Below are 16,546 nucleotides of genomic sequence, written 5' to 3'. Positions count from 1 at the left end.
CACCTTTGTTAATTTAAGTACAAACACACAGACACACACACACACACTGCTCTTTTTTTTTTTTTTTTTTAATTTTTTATTTATTTATGATAGTCACAGAGAGAGAGAGAGAGAGGGGCAGAGATACAGGCAGAGGGAGAAGGCAGGCTCCATGCACCGGGAGCCTGATGTGGGATTCGATCCGGGGTCTCCAGGATCGCGCCCTGGGCCAAAGGCCGGCGCCAAACCGCTGCGCCACCCAGGGATCCCCCACACTGCTCTTTATATTGTTTTACAACACATTCTGTTCTTACTTGTTTTCATTAATTTATTCAACACCTTTCCATGTTAGTACATATAAATTTTCTGAAAGTTTTAAGAGTATGATAAAAATTGTATAGAATTACAAAGCACAAAAACCATGCTGAGATCATGCTGGGTAAGCTGAGCTGAATGTGAGCAAAAATCTTTGGGCTATTGGTCTGTTAGAAAAGAACTCAAGAAAAGGAAGGAAGAAGAGTGACAAAAAACAAAGGCTAATATGATTTCATTTAATTTACTCAATCAAGTTAAAATCACACAAGTATTATTTTTAAAACATTGACTGGTGGGTTTTGTTTTTGTTTTTGCTTTTTGGTTTTTTTGTTCTTGTTTTTGTTTTTTGTTTGTTTGGGTTTTTTTGTTTTGTTTTGTTTTGTTTTTTTTTGGTGGTAAAATGGAAAGAGGCTGATGGCTGATTTGGGCCTATGCTCCAGTCTAAATGTGTTACTTTGCTATTTCATTTGGCCCTCCTGAGCTTTCTTTTCCTTACTCAAAAAATGACCAGATTAGACTTGATGATATCCATGGGTCTTTCTATTTCTGATTAGTGCTTTAATTTCCTGGAAAACAAAACCTCAAGAATTTTGTTAGCTATAAAGTAGTCTTTTGTTCTAGGGTATTCTTGGTTGTTTTTGTCCATTTCTCAATGGCACTTCACTGGGCTAATCACACTGGCCACATTCCCCTACCATGTTAGCTTATAATAATACCGACATTCTGTTTTATGGTTTCTAAAGAGTTTTCACACACCTCATCACATCTGATTTTCATAGTTATTCGGTGACATAGGTTGAGCAGATATTATTTTAATCTCTGTTTTATAGATTAGTAATTTAGTTCACAGAGGACTTGAAGAAATCTGATTCCTACCTACATTGTCTGTGGCATTGATGGCTGAATAGACACATTACACACGTAGGATATGGACAGAGCAAGGGTTACCTTTTATGTGTGGCATGTTTTTAATAATAAGGAATGGATATTATTTGGTGTTTATAATATAGGAAAAAGGAAGTTTAATTCACTGAGGAGATTTTTGTCACCGATGATCATAAAGAATCTTCCAGAGCGTCAGTAGATGAAGATGTCTTTGACCCGGTGGAACTTGGAGAGTTTTCTGGAATCCATTAGATCCTGCCGTTATGCTCCAGTCTCTTCAGTTCCCAAGACCCCTTTGTGGTTCTCCTTGCTTTTTCAGGCCTCTCAGCAGTTTGATTTTGATTTTTTAATTTTCAGGTCTTTCAGTATTTCTTCATCTTGAAATGTGCTTCCACTCCTAGCTTTTCTCTCACACTTCTGCTTATCCTTCAAGCTCAAGGGTTACCTGCTCTGTCAATTATTCACTCAGCATCTTCTGTAAATATAGGTGCTTTTAGCTCTCTCTACTGCAACCTTTAAAATCGCCACTGTGCAATCATCTTATTTCTGTTTACACTGAACTACAAGCTTTTTAAAGGTAAGATAAAATGCATCCTTTCATTCTGGTATCCCCAGAGAGCATGGACTGTGATACAGATGTTAAAAATATGTATGAAATGAAGAAATTAATTTCACTGAATATTATAAGGTTGGGATTTTAGCAAAACTTTAAGATTTGATTTCTATGCAATTTGTTGTGGGAACTTTCTTCTTACCTTCAATATCCAATGATTATTTTTTAAATTTTGAAGCAATTATAAACTTACAAAAGAGATGCAGGCAAAGACCTTTCCTCACGGAACCATTTGAGTGTAAGTTGCTGATCTAAACGCTTCATTATCTTGGAATAATTTAATATGTATTTTCTACATTCTCTGACCACTTCCTTGTTTTCAAGAACAACAAGAGATTCCAGGGTTAGCTTGTACTTTTACTGCCTAGTCCTAGAATCAACCTTTGCCCTAGGGAACCCCGGTTCCTATTAGTGGAGAATAGATTTTATTTTATTTTTAAAAGTTTTATTTTTACTTAAATAATCTCTGTACCCAACGTGGGTCTCAAACTCACAATTCCGAGATCAAGAGTCCCATGCTCTTCCAACTGCGACAGCTAGCCACCCCCTGAGAAGAGTTTTTAGAAGCCAAGCTGAGGGCCATAGGTATCCTCATTGATTGCTTTTGGGGATCACTGTTTCCAGGACCTGCCAGTGGACAGAGCTAGGATATGTTTCACAACTATTTGTGTTTTTTACTCGTTTATATGGTGAAAATATGAATTTGCAATGACATCTACAATTCCAACCCAAAAGCATGGGGTCATTCTAAGTTTTCTCCCTCTCCAACTTTGCAGATTCCTTCCTTGGCAGTGAGAAAACTGGCTGTTATTCTCATTAATATATTCACTTGTTTGATGAATTCCTTCATGTATAATTAATTTCTTATTTCTGATGCCATTTTCTTCCCCCTACTTGGATTCTGACACCCTATGATTCTGTACCCCAAATTCAATATAAGGGGATTTTACACACATATCTGACAATCCTCAGACACCAGCGGAGTGTCCTACAATTCAACTCAGTTCTGATATTATCTATCTGAAGATAGCATCAGAACCCATAGTTTAAGGGCTCAGTCCTACAAGATTGCCCCCTATCCTTGGCAGTTACAAAGTCCAGGTTGGCATCTGTGCTCTGACAGAGCGACTATAGACTGGAGTTTCCATGACTCACAGAACTCAGAGAAGCGCTTTATCTACTAGATCCCTTATGTGACTCAGGAATGGTCAGATGGAAGCGATGCACAGGGAAAGGTGTGGGAAAAGGGCTTGGAGCTTCCACGTCTTCTCCAGGGGTACCACTCTTCATGAATCTCCATCTTCACCAACCTGGAAGCTCTCCAAACTTAATCCTTTTGGATTTTCATGGGAGCTTCATCACACAGGTAGGGTTGATGAAATCCTTGGCCATTTGCAATGGAGTCAACTCCCAGCCCCTCTCCCTTCTCCAGAGGTCAGGGGGTGGTACTGCAAGTTGTAGCCTTATAATCACGTGGTTGATTCTCCTGACAGGCAGTCCCCAACTTCAGGTGTGGGCCAAAAGTCACCTCAGATACCTTGGTCACTCTCATAACTTAGGAAATTCCAAGCATTTTCATTGCTGTGTGCCAGATACAGGGATGAAGATCAAATACATATTTCTTATAAATCTCACCCTCACACCTTCCATGTCAAGCAGTTCTCTGCTCACTGCACAGAGTCTGGTACCTCATGCTATTGTTTGGCTGGATCTCTCTCCTCACCCACCCTTCTCTATCTGACATTTTATGCAGGTCCACCATCAAGCACAGATGCCTTTCTCACCCATTCAGGCTCTGTCTCTCCAGAATCAGCTGCCTCTCTCTCCCTCCACCTACAGATGGCTTCCTCTCTTTGCTCTGACTCTGAGACCCCACACCAGGCCACTGCGGATTCACCCATCCTCCAGCCTGGGCTCTGACAAACAATGCTGGGAAGGCTGCTCCCCTCATATACCTGAGTGCTGACATACTGGGGTGCATGCTCACACTCTTCCCAGAAATACGTGTCCATTAGGAATGCATCTTCTGATTTTCTATCTTCCTCCTACCATCTGGACACCTTTGTCACCCTGTGTGGACTATACATGCCCACACTAAATTTCCCTCCTACTTGGATACCTTTCTCTTGTTCAGGTTCTGGCACCCCTCTTTGGGCCACTGTGATTGCCCTCCATACGGATACTATTTACCGTATTATGCTCCATCTTGTGGCTTTGAGACTGGAGGGAGCAGAAGAGAAAGGAAAGGGAAGAGAGGAAAGGATGTGCTGTCTCTAAGCTTTGCTTGTTAGATTTCCACAGGGAAATGAATGCATGAGAAAGTTTAAAAGATCCCAATTTGCTCCTTATTTTGCAATAGTAATACAAGAATGAAGACTGAGAAAAATTTAAAGGTATCAAAAAAAGTAAGACTTGACTTTAAATATCCTTTCCATTGGAGAATTGATTTTTTTTTAAAGATTTATTTATTTGAAAGAGAGAGTGAGAGAGAGGGCGTGAATGTGGGGGGGCAGAGAAGGGGGCAGAGGGAGAGGGATAAGCAGGCTCCCCACTGATCAGGGACCCTGAGGACATAGGGCTGGATGTCATGAGCTTGAGATCATGACCTGAGCCCAAACCAAGAGTCTGTGGCTTAACTGATTGAACTACCTAGGTGCCCCTGTAGAATTGAACTTTTATTTCTCTTCTAGGAGTTTCATGTTTTGTTCTGAAAGGTGACTCCCAAATTAGACATTTAGAAATAAGGCTGGAGTAATGCCTGGGTGGCTCTGTGGTTGAGCGTCTGCCTTTGGCCCGGGGCATGATCCCGGAGTCCTAGGATCGGGTCCCACATCGGGCTTCCTGCATGGAGCCTGGGTCTCTCTCTGCCTGTATCTCTGCCTCTTTCCCTGTCTCTCATGAATAAATAAATAAAATCTTTAAAAAAAGAAATAAGATTGGAATGAAATAAAATTGGAATGGATGCATGTTCTATCCCAGTTTTCCTGTTTGATAGGTGAGGGAATTGAACCCAAGACCAAGTTTCCCAGGTGACATTGTCAGAAAGAGAAAGCATCTTTTTATATCCTGGCTGGTATTCCTGGTATGCTCTCTTAAATATTATCATTTAAAATTACTTAACCTTTAAGGCAAATTTCTGAGAGAAATTATAGTCATTAAATCATGCCTTATATTTTAAACTGTAAGTCCTTTTTCCAGTAATGAGATTGCTGATAGAATGCCATGTTTTGAGCCCCAAAACATTATCTGAGTAGTACTTTGGTGATCATATTTCATTAGAGTGGAAGATCTAGAAATTAGCCTTACCAATTTGGTAGTTAGTAGCTTGTAATTTTCTGAACACTCTCCCTTAATTGCATGCTTAAATTATGTTAACTGTAGTTGGAAAAGTTGCCAAGTGAGTTGATTATTACTTACTTTACTGTTTATTGTCTTTTGGGGTTGATGGGCAGGCAAAACATATGTATATAGACATGAATGACTACTACAAAAATTTTATTTAAAAATACACAATACAAAATTTGTATTATTTAAAACCCATTTATATTAGTGGAGAGTGAGGCATCTTATCAATGTTGCAGTTCAAGCCATTTGCTGGATGTGGATGAACCACCTAAAGCATTCATTAATTTCCCAGAATCACTTTGAGTCACTGGGGCCTAAAGGAAAAATAGGCAACAAATTATATTTAAGAATCCAATAAAAATCTGGAAGAGTCTCATCTTTTGTGTAACTTAAGAGCTTACCTGTAACATGAACTTACTTCTGGCCCCTGGGCGAAACATTTGCCTTTTTGTACCATTGTAATTCCCTAAATTATTACTAACAAACATACAGATTTTATTATTGGAAGGGGCACGTCATCCAAGGTCATTTTGCTGATCTCCCTCCAAGACAAGAGGTAGGAGAACCTACCGCTTACCTGTGGGTTTGAAACACTCTGAATCACCGAGAAATCACTACCTATCAAAGCACTTGTGCTTTATCTTCTACAGAAACCTTCCTCTTGGTGACTCTGCCCTGTTACTAGTTAGAGCATAGTTAAACACTTTCCATATGATAGCCTCTCAGTTATATCTCATCATTAGAATTTCCGAATCATTCTGGAATTTTCTCCCTTTCTGTTTTTCACATTTGCATCTAAGTTCCTCATGGGAAAGGAGATTTTGTCCCTTCGCCTTTTTCTGCACTTAAAATCTGCTGTTCTGGGAGGCCGTGCGCTCTCCGTGTGAAAGGCAAGAGCACCGAATTCTTATTGTACTTCGCCATGCAGCAGCGAATCGAGATTTACTTTATTTCTGGACAATTACATCCACTAGACACAACCTTTGTCCCCAAACACCGCATTCACTTTGCACAAGTTTGTTGATCTCACACCTAAGTCAGCTTCTCTTGATCCCTCACTTGAACAAACAAACCTTCATTCTGATCTGCGGATATCCTGCGCGGCGTCAGGAAGGGCCGACCTGGGCAGTGCAGGCTCAGTTAGCCCGGCACCACGCTGGAGATTTGGTTTCCTTTTTTCCTCGCAGTTTACGAAGTAAGACAAAAAAGCAAATCCTGCTAATCTCTTAGACAATGCATGGGGCTCCAGACTCTATTCCAGGAAGTTAGTTTCGTCAAGGTAACAAAGGGACCACCGAGACCAGAAAGGAGGCTGGGGACGCCGACCCAGATGTGGCATTCAGGTAACCCCCCCGGGGGGAGGGCGGAGAGCCTGGTCGGAGGCGCAACGCGCAGCGCGGGTGGCCCTGCGCCCCGGCGTGGACGCGCGCGGGAGCTCAGGCCGGGGGAGTGTGTGTCACCAAGTGCCAGAGAGGCGGGGACAGGGCCCGCCTCTTATCTGTAAAGGGCGGAGGGCCGGACCTCGGAGTTCCAGAGCTGACTTGCCAGAGATAGTGTTGAGAGACAGAGAGAGAGAGAGAGAGAGAGAGAGAGAGTTAGAGAGTGGGGGAGAGAGGGAGAGAGAGTTAGAGAGAGAGAGGGAGAGAGAGAGGGAGGGAGAGAGGGAGAGGGAGGGAGAGGGAGAGTTAGAGAGAGAGAGGGAGAGAGAGAGGGAGAGAGAGAGGGAGAGAGAGAGGGAGGGAGAGAGGGAGAGGGAGGGAGAGGGAGAGTTGGAGAGAGAGAGGGGAGAGAGAGGGAGAGAGAGAGGGGGAGGGAGAGTTAGAGAGTGGGGGAGAGAGGGAGAGAGAGAGGGAGAGGGAGAGTTGGAGAGAGAGCGAGGGAGAGAGCGAGCGAGCCTGAGACTCACGTGGACACACACAGAGACGCAGAGACAGAGACAGGCGCGGTGAGCGGTCAGCCGGCTGCAGGGCCGAGCCCGGCGAGGCCGTCGGGGGGGAGGGTCCCGTGTAGACGCCGAGTCCGGGGCTGCCAAGGGCTGTCGCCTGCGGCTCTGCGGGGCCTGCCCGTCCAAGCCCTTCCAAGTGTGCTCTCAGGCCATTGAGCAGCAAGACAGGAAGAAGAGGTGGGGTTCTGCCCTGAGAACGCTTTTCGCTCTTCCTAAAGTAACTGCTCGGTTCGGGACTGTGTCCGGGAGGAGCGCGCGTCCCCACACCATGCAAGCCCCGGGACGTCTGCAAACCAGCTCCGGGGCACTTGGCCCCCTGCCCGGCCGCGCGTCCGAGGGCGCGGGCAGCGCGGAGCTCCCGGGGCTGGCCGGCGGGGGGCCCGCTGGCCTTTATCTCTGTCCCCCTTTGTCCTCTTTATCTTAGGCTCTCCAGGAGGCCCGGGGCCCCGCTCTGCCTATCGCTCCCCACGCCCGGCGGCACCTGCACTTCAATGCCCCGCAGGTCGCGGGCTGCAGCTGTCCCGAAGGCGGCGGAGGAGCAGGGGCGCCCGCGTCGCGGCTGACCCGGACCGGCGCGGACCCCAGGGCACCGACGGCGGCGCGCGCAGAGCGTCCCGGTGCGCCCCAGCCCGCCCCAGGCCCCCGCGAGGCAGCGCCGGCCGGCATGGCCCCGGGCCGGGCGGTGGCCGGGCTCCTGCTGCTGGCGGCCGCGGGCGTCGGAGGCGCGGCCGCGGGCCCCGGGCTGGCCTTCAGCGAGGATGTGCTGAGCGTGTTCGGCGCGAACCGGAGCCTGTCGGCGGCGCAGCTGGCGCACCTGCTGGAGCACCTGGGAGCCGCCCCCGCCCACGGCGTCGCCGAGCCCGCGCGGCTGCACTTCAACCAGGTACGGCGGGGCCCGCGGCCCTCCCCGCGCTCCGGCCTCCGGGGCCGGGACGCCGCGTATTGGGGAAAAGCGAGGGAAGAAGAGTGTCGCGGCGTTTTCCGAGTGTGAGGCGGTAACTGACCCAGGCCGCGCTCCTTTTAGCAGGCTCTCGTCGGGGGCTGGTGCTAACCAGGGCGGTCATGACATTTTATTTTAGTTTTATTTTTTTAAATTTTTTTAATTTATTTATGACAGTCAGAGAGAGAGAGAGAGAGAGAGAGAGAGAGAGAGAGAGAGAGAGAGAGAGAGAGGCAGAGACACAGGCAGAGGGAGAAGCAGGCTCCATGCACCGGGATTCGATCCCGGGTCTCCAGGATCGCGCCCTGGGCCAAAGGCAGGCGCCAAACCGCTGCGCCACCCAGGGATCCCCCGGTTACAACATTTTAGAGGACACTTTACGAAGTAGGTGAGGGCTAAAACACAGTGTTGGCTAGACGTTTGGTAATGCCTAGGATTTCAGGGCAGCCATGGGCTACCTGGGGGAATTTTAAGATCATGCAGTTAGTACATTTCCGAAAAAATAAAAAATAAAAAAAAGATGCACCTTAGGAGATTCGTTTTAGATGGGGACGGTGTGCTTGAATGTTCCCAGCACAGGTGGTGGCTCGTACGCCACCCTCGTCAGCAGTTGCCTGATGGAGAAGAACTGCCCACGAGGTCCATGCAGCGCAGGGGTCTTTCCTAGGCGGGTTTCATAGGCGCGCAGAGCTGAAGGGGCTCTTGTACAGAGATGGGGAAACCGAGGAGGCCCGGACCGAGATCACATACCCGGTTGGTGCCCAGACTGGGTTTAGACTCTTAGTCTTTAGTCATTTGTCAGGTCAAGTGTTTGATTTTAATTTTCATTCAAAACAAACAAACAAAAAAACATATTGCTCAGTACCTATACCCAGGTTTAGCTAGACATTTGGTAATGCCTAGGATTTCAGGACAGCCACGGGCTACCTGGGAGAATTTTAAGATCATACATAGTACATTTCAAAAAAAAAAAAAAGATGCCTATTATAGATACCTAGTCATCTCCCTAGTAAATATCCTATGACTTAGTGTTTCTTAAAGCTGTGAGGTGGGCAAAGTGCACATTTAGCATCGTCCCCAAAACTCCTCCCCACTTTTAAAAATCCGGTTAACCCGGTGTCTTGATTTTTTTTTTTTCCCCTTCTGTTCTTGTTCTGGTGACAACTGATGATGAACAGCAGTATGCAGTAGTTTGCATAGTGTTTGCCACTTCTGAGCAATGTTCATTTGTGTTACCAGAAATTTTTGCATTCTGAGATGTTGTGGGAAATACTGTATACTGTATCTCCACTCAGGAATTTAGCATTTCCCAACATTATCTAATCTTAGATGCCAGCTAGGGAAACTTTAATCAGGTAAAATCCTTGCTAGTAACATTATAGATAGGCTGGCATTCTTTTCACTAGAACTCCCTTACATCAATTAAAACATATAATACTTGGGAAGAAGTAGAACTTTCTGACGCCACAGGGGTTTCAGAGGGTGACCTGCCTTTGACCTGGAAGGGTTTTGGGGTCCGCTTATGTATGTTCTTTAGTAAACTATATATAGGTTCATTTATGGCATGCTATTTCCTTTTGCTTAGTATCTGAGAACTTCTGTGTTGGAAAACTGTAATGCCCTCATAGTATACAGCTATTTTAGAAAATAAAGCAAACACCTTCCTAAGTGTTTTCTGTCTAGTTGCTTTTTCTTCTTTTCAATTAGGGGAAACAGCTGACTAAAGTATTCTAGGTAGGAGGAGGGGCGGTCATCTGCTTGGAAAGGAGTGCGGGGATTTCGCTGGCAGCTGCATATCTGTGGCCCACACATTGTTTTGACTTAAGTTATCTCCTTATCTTGTCATGTCTGGAGGTGTAGATGAATTATAAAGCGACAGAAGACCCTGAACCATCTTTTGGCAAAGACACTGGAAAATATACCTAAATATTTAGGAAGATCAGTTAACTTTATTAGCTATATGATCCCCAGTTTATGAATAAGTCGAATGCCTCAATAAATAAATTATATGTATGCTGACACCTTGTTTCTTAATCTCGTGTTTGCATATTTAAGTACCATCATTATAGCATCTGTGGGCATCAAAAAGAGACAGGAAGAAGCCCACAATTACTTTGGAAACAAAGGGAAGCTGAGGAAAGTTTATCATGTAATCAGGCCTAACAAACATCAACTAAAAAGTGCTAAAGAAAACAATAGTCATCAGTTAAATGGTGACAAATGAAATGGCATTCCAGAGAATCCATCAATTTGCTGGCTTTCATATCTGCTCCAGCAAGACACCATCCAATTTGGAGCAAAATTTAGAGCCATTAATCTCTCTCTCTTTTTAAAAATATATATTTGAGAGAGAGAGAGTGAGCGAGAGTGCACACAGCACACATGAAGTGGGAGGGACAGGAGGAGAGAGAGAATCCCAGGCAGATCCCAAACTGAATGTGGGGCCCACCCTGGGGCTTGATCTCACTCTGAGATCAGGACCTGAGCTGAAACCCAGAGTTGGATGCTTAACCAACCGAGCCACCCAGGTGCCCCTTCATATCTCTATTTTGAAGAATACAACTTCAGTTTCCCCACCTGCAGTAAAGTAGAATAAATAATGCATGGGCCTATTGTGAGAAGCCTGACTTTCTGACTTTGAAAAAGGCTGAGAAAATAGAATTTATTTTGATGAGCCAGGGATTTATCAGATTTTCTAAGAGATCTATTTACAAACGGCATTTTTCCTTTGGATGAGGGCTGTAATGTTTCTTAGGTCAGCTTTTCTCAAGTAATAGACTACCGTACCCTGGAGGTTTGTTAGACAATTTTGGAAGGGCTTCCAAAATAATAATATATATAAATATATATATATATATATATATATATATATATTTTAGTATCCCCAAGTACTATTAAATTAAGTTGTTGCTTTGGGAGACCAAAGTGACCCAAGTTCAAAACAGAGGCAACAAAACAATTGAGTTTATCCTTCTGCTTCTTGTGGTTACTGACGGACAAAAAGCAGGTAGAACAGGCAATCCCAGACAATGAGAGGAGGGACCTCTTTGAGCTAACTGAGTCTTGGGCCCCTAGAACTGGATGTAAGTTTGATTCATCTCAGGGGATTCCCACCATAAACAGGGGCACTCTGGCTGAATGAATACCCCTCGTAATTGATTTAGGGTGTTTAAGAACGTCCTCAGTGTTACCCTTTATTTGTTTGGATGTTCCTCTCTCCTCCAAATGTTCTTTTCTCTTCATTTTCTTTTCAAAAAAACCTTAGCTTCTAGTTCTTAGGTGTAGACACTGGTTAAACAGCTTGATAAAAGGGAACACTCTTATCCTCCAAATGATAACTCCAAGCTGCAGGAAATGTGTCTCTTCAGATCAATCAGTTGGCTAGGGAGGGTTAGTCGGGGTGCTGGAGACATGGGTGTGGGTGCAGGAGGTTGGCCTGGAAGGTGACCTTTCTTTCACCCATCACCCAACCCTATGATTTTACTTCTCTCTCTCAACTCCTCCTCCTCCTCCTCCTCCTCCTCCTCCTCCTCCTCCTCCTCCTTCTTCTTCTTCTTCTTCTTCTTCTTCTTCTTCTTCTTCTTCTTCTTCCTCCTCCTCCTCCTCCTCCTCCTCCTCCTCCTCCTCCTCCTCTTCTTCTCCTTCTTCTTCTTCTTCTTCTTCTTCTTCTTCTTCTTCTTCTTCTCCTTTCTTCTTTTTGATATTTATCCTGCAGGACATACCCTGCTTTTATTTTTCCTTCTACATTCCTGCACCCTGTTACCTGAGCCTTGTTTTTAAACCTCTTCCAATTCATGTTCAATCTTCCTAACACAACACTTGCAGTATGCCTCTCTCCTTTCAAAACTCAGCCAGGAGCCGGCTGTCTTTTTGCTGTGAAGTTTAAATCCTGCGACTGACATTCAAGGTTGACCCTGAGATGCCAACCTATCTCTCTCCACACCTAGCGCTCACTAAACTAAATTATTTGCTCTTTGGTGAATTCACCTGAAACTTTTGCACATCTACTTCCTAGCTCATTATATTCCCTGTATCTCCTATGTCCAACTAGAAAGTCCTCCTTTTCCTTGAATTACCCTACCAAAATTGTACATTTTTATGAGACCACCAAACTCCTCCATCAAACCTTTCTGGGGCATCAAAGCCAGCACCAACTCACTGGTTACTCTTTTTCAAATTCGGGAAGTATTTTTTTTTATTATGCTGTTCCACTTAACTATTCATATGTTCAACAGATAGTTTGAATGACTACTATCTAATGAAAATGGTCATTTTTAAAGTAGATGTAGATTCTGATCGTATCACTCCTCTTACTAAAGCAATTCAATTCCTTCAAGGTAAACTTCAAACACTTTAATGTAGTTCAAGCCCTTTTATGATCTGGTTGCTGTGTATTTCTCTAAAGCCTTATCCTTTGCCACTACTCCAGTCTTCATGGACTGCCCACAGTTCCTGGTTCTCTCTGTATATCTGTTGATGCTTCAGCTATATCAGTTTAGATGTTATTTCTTCAGAGAAGCCTTTCTTGATCTGCTCAAGTGTTTAGTAGGAGCCCCTTCTATGTGATCCTAAGTTAACTGGTGCCTATGTAATTGTAATATATATCGCAATTATATTATAATAGTATGATATGTAAATAATTTCATGCATCACAATATTCTGTTTATATGCCCCCCCCCCCCCACATCGATATCTACACATCTGATTTTAAACAAATTGAAGAGAATGACCTGACTCATCTCTGGGGGCTAGTATAGTGCCTGGTACATAACACATATTTTATGTATTTCTTTTTTTTTTTTTAAAGATTTTATTTATTTATTCGTGAGACACAGAGAGAGAGAGGCAGAGACATAGGTGGAGGGAGAAGAGGCTCCCCATGGGGAGCCCAATATGGGACTTGATCCCAGGACCCCAGGATCCTGACCTGAGCTAAAGGCAGATGTTCAACCCAGGAGTCCCGATTTTCCATATTTTTTGAATGAATGTGTGAAGATTGTTTATTATGAGTAATATAGTTTGGGTTCTCCCATGGCATTACAGTTTATTGAGGGAGGGATGACATACACACACATAACTATAATAATGCACGATAGCATGATATGTCTAATTAAAGAACAGCAAATGATCAGCCTTGTGTTTTCAGAAAACTCATCTGCATGAGAGTGTGGAATATGTTGGGTTGGGTCTAGATGGAATGAAAGAGGAGACTGCAGTGGTTTCCAGATGTAATGATGATTGCTTGAGCCCGGAGACAGTCAGGAGGTAGCATAAAGGCTCTGCCTCTTGTACTAGAAGGACAGGCAAAAAAGTACCCCCCAAACAAATACCTTCTACTTCCATCTTTTGCCTGTAGTGTCATTTAACTATTGTTAAATCTTTTACTTCATTAGTTTCCAGCCTAATGATGGCCAAAGGAAGAGGCAGTGAGGGAACTCTTGGCTTTTTATTTCGCTGGATGGTTGGGCTAGCAGTGTATAGCCAACAGAAGGGGTGTGTGTGTGTGTGTGTGTGTGTGTGTGTGTTCATTACATGTGTTGCATGCATAGATTGTTGTACTTTTTCCTGGGGTGGGGGTAATGGCGGGTTAGATGAGGGAGGTTGTGGGAAACCCTGACATGGACGGAGGAGAGAAAGAACATCTGTTTTTTTTTTTTTTTTTTTTTGGCTTTTTTGTTCTGAGAAATGGTGGGGGTAAATCTTCTAGGAATGCCTTCCAGCCGGCTTGTTCAGGTGAGAAATGAAGGGTGAGACAGAGGGCAGGACAGAGGGCGAGGCTGCATTTAGGTCTCTGGTTGCCTTTCCTTCAAGACAATGTATCTATTCTCATCTATTATTCACTCTCATTTAAGTTGACTGTGTACAGTTAGATCATTGTTTCCAAGAAGTTTTGGGAAAATGAAGGACACCCTTAATTCATTTGACTTTGATGTCAAGAGCTTAGTTTGCCTCCATGCCAGGTATGATTGGGATCCGTTTGGGAAAATGCCCCTTAATTCTTTCTATATCTAACTATCCTATGAGTCACATGCACCCTTTTGTACTTATCAAAAAGAATTATATCTAGGAATTTATTGGTCTTTTACTATGTGTCATACCTTTTAACTAATTTATTTGTATTATTGTATTTTATACTCACAACAATCCTGTGATAGTGGCACCATTATCATCTTCATTTTACACATGAGAAAAATGTGGCACAGAAAGGTTAAGTAACTTGACCAGTGTCCCATAGTAAGTGGTGGAACCTCAGGCAATCCTAAACACTATTCCAGAATGGATGTTTTTAATTATAGTCTTGAAAAATCACACTCTTCCTAGCCTGGGCAACTATTACTTTAGATTTTGAATGACGAGTAGAAATTTCTCATCATTGATCACAATCATTTTATTGATTGCTTAGTCACATGAAGGGAAGTGTGCCAAGACTATAGAAACCCCAGAGGTGATAATGGGTTGTCTTCCTTAGAGAGCTTCTAATCGAAATAAGGAATAAGACGAGACTTATTCCTTATTCCTTTGCCTTGAGGAGGTGTGCAAGGCAAAATTGCGTAGTAGTTAAGTAATCACTGAGATAAGGTGAGAGATATCATTAGATTGGCCGTGGTTAACCGTCATATGAATGCTGGTGATAGCATATGCTACTGGTTTCAAGGGAAGCAATGAGGGAAGAGTAGGTGAGGGGAATTTCGAACTCTGACCGCAGGCAAGTCCGTGTTGCGAGGGGGAGTTTGAGCTCTCACACACATTAACAGGAGAGGGCAGAGGTAAAAACTTTTTTCCTTAATGGGGGTAGATCTTTATTCCTCACTAGGGGTGTTCAGAATAGAGCAGCCCAGTGGGAGATTTGCAGTTTTTATATTTTCCAGGATTCATGCCCTACTCCTGTTTCCCAATGATACCCATTTTGGGAGATGCTGAGGGCCAGGGACTTCTTTCTCCCATCATAAAAATTCATTGCTTTTCAACTATGACTGTTGTTTAAAGGTTCTTTTTTTTCTTTAAATTTAATGTTCATTTGAATTCTGTATGTTATCAGTTTCTTTTGGTAGTAGTAGGGGTTGGGGGAGAAAAATAGGAATATAAATAGGAATGGAAAATGAGGCCTGGAATTGAAAGGGATTGATATTTCTCAGGGAAAAGAAAAGCCACCCCTTTTTGAAGACAGCTTAATGTGGTTGGTGATAAGAGTCTGCAAGTTACTTATTTTCAGAGTGGCATTTCCTTAAGGGACTGACCATATTGCCAGGTGCAAATGGTTAATATTACGATCATTTACCATGAAATTTACTTTGAAAAAATAATGTCTCTAAACTCTAGACCACCTAAGAAGCTGTAGTTTTCAGAGTTTTCCCATCCTCAACTCCAGATAACACTAGGTTCCTGCATGTAATTGAAACTAATTAATTTATTCTCAAACTATTCCAAGTTTTCTGTTTCAGGAGCCAAGTGGGTTCACCAAGTCTTGAGATTTATTTTATAAAGAAATGAAACTATCATTGAATTACCTTTGTGATGATGGGATTTGGGAGCAGAGAAAATCTCCCGAATGGAGCCTTGTTTCAGCTGGTTTCTGTCTGCTTCCAAAGATCCTCTGTTGTTTTTTTTGGCTTGGAGTTTAAGGAGAACAAAAACAAAAATCTGTAAATCTAGATCAAAGGTGTTAACCTGAAAAGTAGTATTTTGCCTTCCAAGTCTAAATATTTAATACCTTGGCTTTTAAAATAACTAACTGAATGGCTAAAGAACAAAAACAGGTGTGCATTGATAAGGCCTCTAAGGCTTTTGTTCCATGAACCTAGCTTAAAAATAATCCAGAGTTGTCATCGATTTATTTGGTGAGCTTCTTAGATCTCTAACTATAGTAGCAAATACAACATAATGGTTAACAATTTGGCCTCTGGAATCAAACAGACCTGGGCTGGAATTCTAATTCTGTCACTCATTAGCTGGGGAATCACAGGCAAGACACAGGCAAGTCACTTAACTTCCTCAGTCCTTAGTTTTTACATCTGTGAACTAAAAAAATAAGAACCTTACTCATAGAATGGTTGTTTGAACTACAAAATAAATAAGAACAATCATAACATTTACTGAGCAATCACTGTATTTCAAGCACTTCTATATTTATTGCATTACATGTAATAACGCAAATAAGATTTTTCCCCCTCTATTACTTCAAATAACATAACAAGTAAGACAATATGTGTAAAACACTTAGCATCATTCCTGCCTCAAATATATGCGCAATGCATAGTTATTATAATACTGTTACTTGATATATCTACACTCTTCCTAACAAAGTCTTCTTTCACTAGAGGCCTGAGGACCCCAGGGTCAGTCAACTTACAGAGGAAAGCACTACTATAAAAAGACAGCTAGGATTAATGAAATGAAGAGTTCAGTGAGAAATATCTCAGTCCAGTGACTTTGGTTTCATTGTTAGTTTCCATTGCAATACTCACCTTGAAGTTCTTTTACTTTTTGCCTCTGCTTCCCTTTGACCACTACTGATAAATTCCTA

General features: G+C 43.1%; 1 protein-coding gene across 3 annotated transcripts in view; it reads left to right on the top strand.

Moving 5' to 3' along the window:
* The first annotated feature begins 6,119 nt into the window (after window positions 1-6,119).
* Window positions 6,120-16,546, top strand: part of SLC39A8 (solute carrier family 39 member 8) — a 74,819-nt gene continuing 64,392 nt past the window's right edge. Inside the window, exons 1-2 of one of the 3 annotated variants that reach the window (XM_041759052.1) lie at window positions 6,120-6,480; window positions 7,507-7,965. In XM_041759052.1, the coding sequence (XP_041614986.1) occupies window positions 7,747-7,965 (219 nt within the window). In that variant the 5' untranslated portion in view covers window positions 6,120-6,480; window positions 7,507-7,746. Of the gene's footprint in view, window positions 6,481-6,957; window positions 7,260-7,506; window positions 7,966-16,546 lie in introns of those variants that run through there. The other 2 variants (XM_041759050.1, XM_041759051.1) reach the window with 2 other exon arrangements.

The sequence above is a fragment of the Vulpes lagopus genome, chromosome 6 (assembly GCF_018345385.1).
Source record: "Vulpes lagopus strain Blue_001 chromosome 6, ASM1834538v1, whole genome shotgun sequence".
NCBI classification, from domain to species: Eukaryota; Metazoa; Chordata; class Mammalia; order Carnivora; family Canidae; genus Vulpes; species Vulpes lagopus.
The sequence above is the reverse complement of the archived record's forward strand: the minus strand, read 5'-3'. Positions and strand labels throughout refer to the sequence as shown.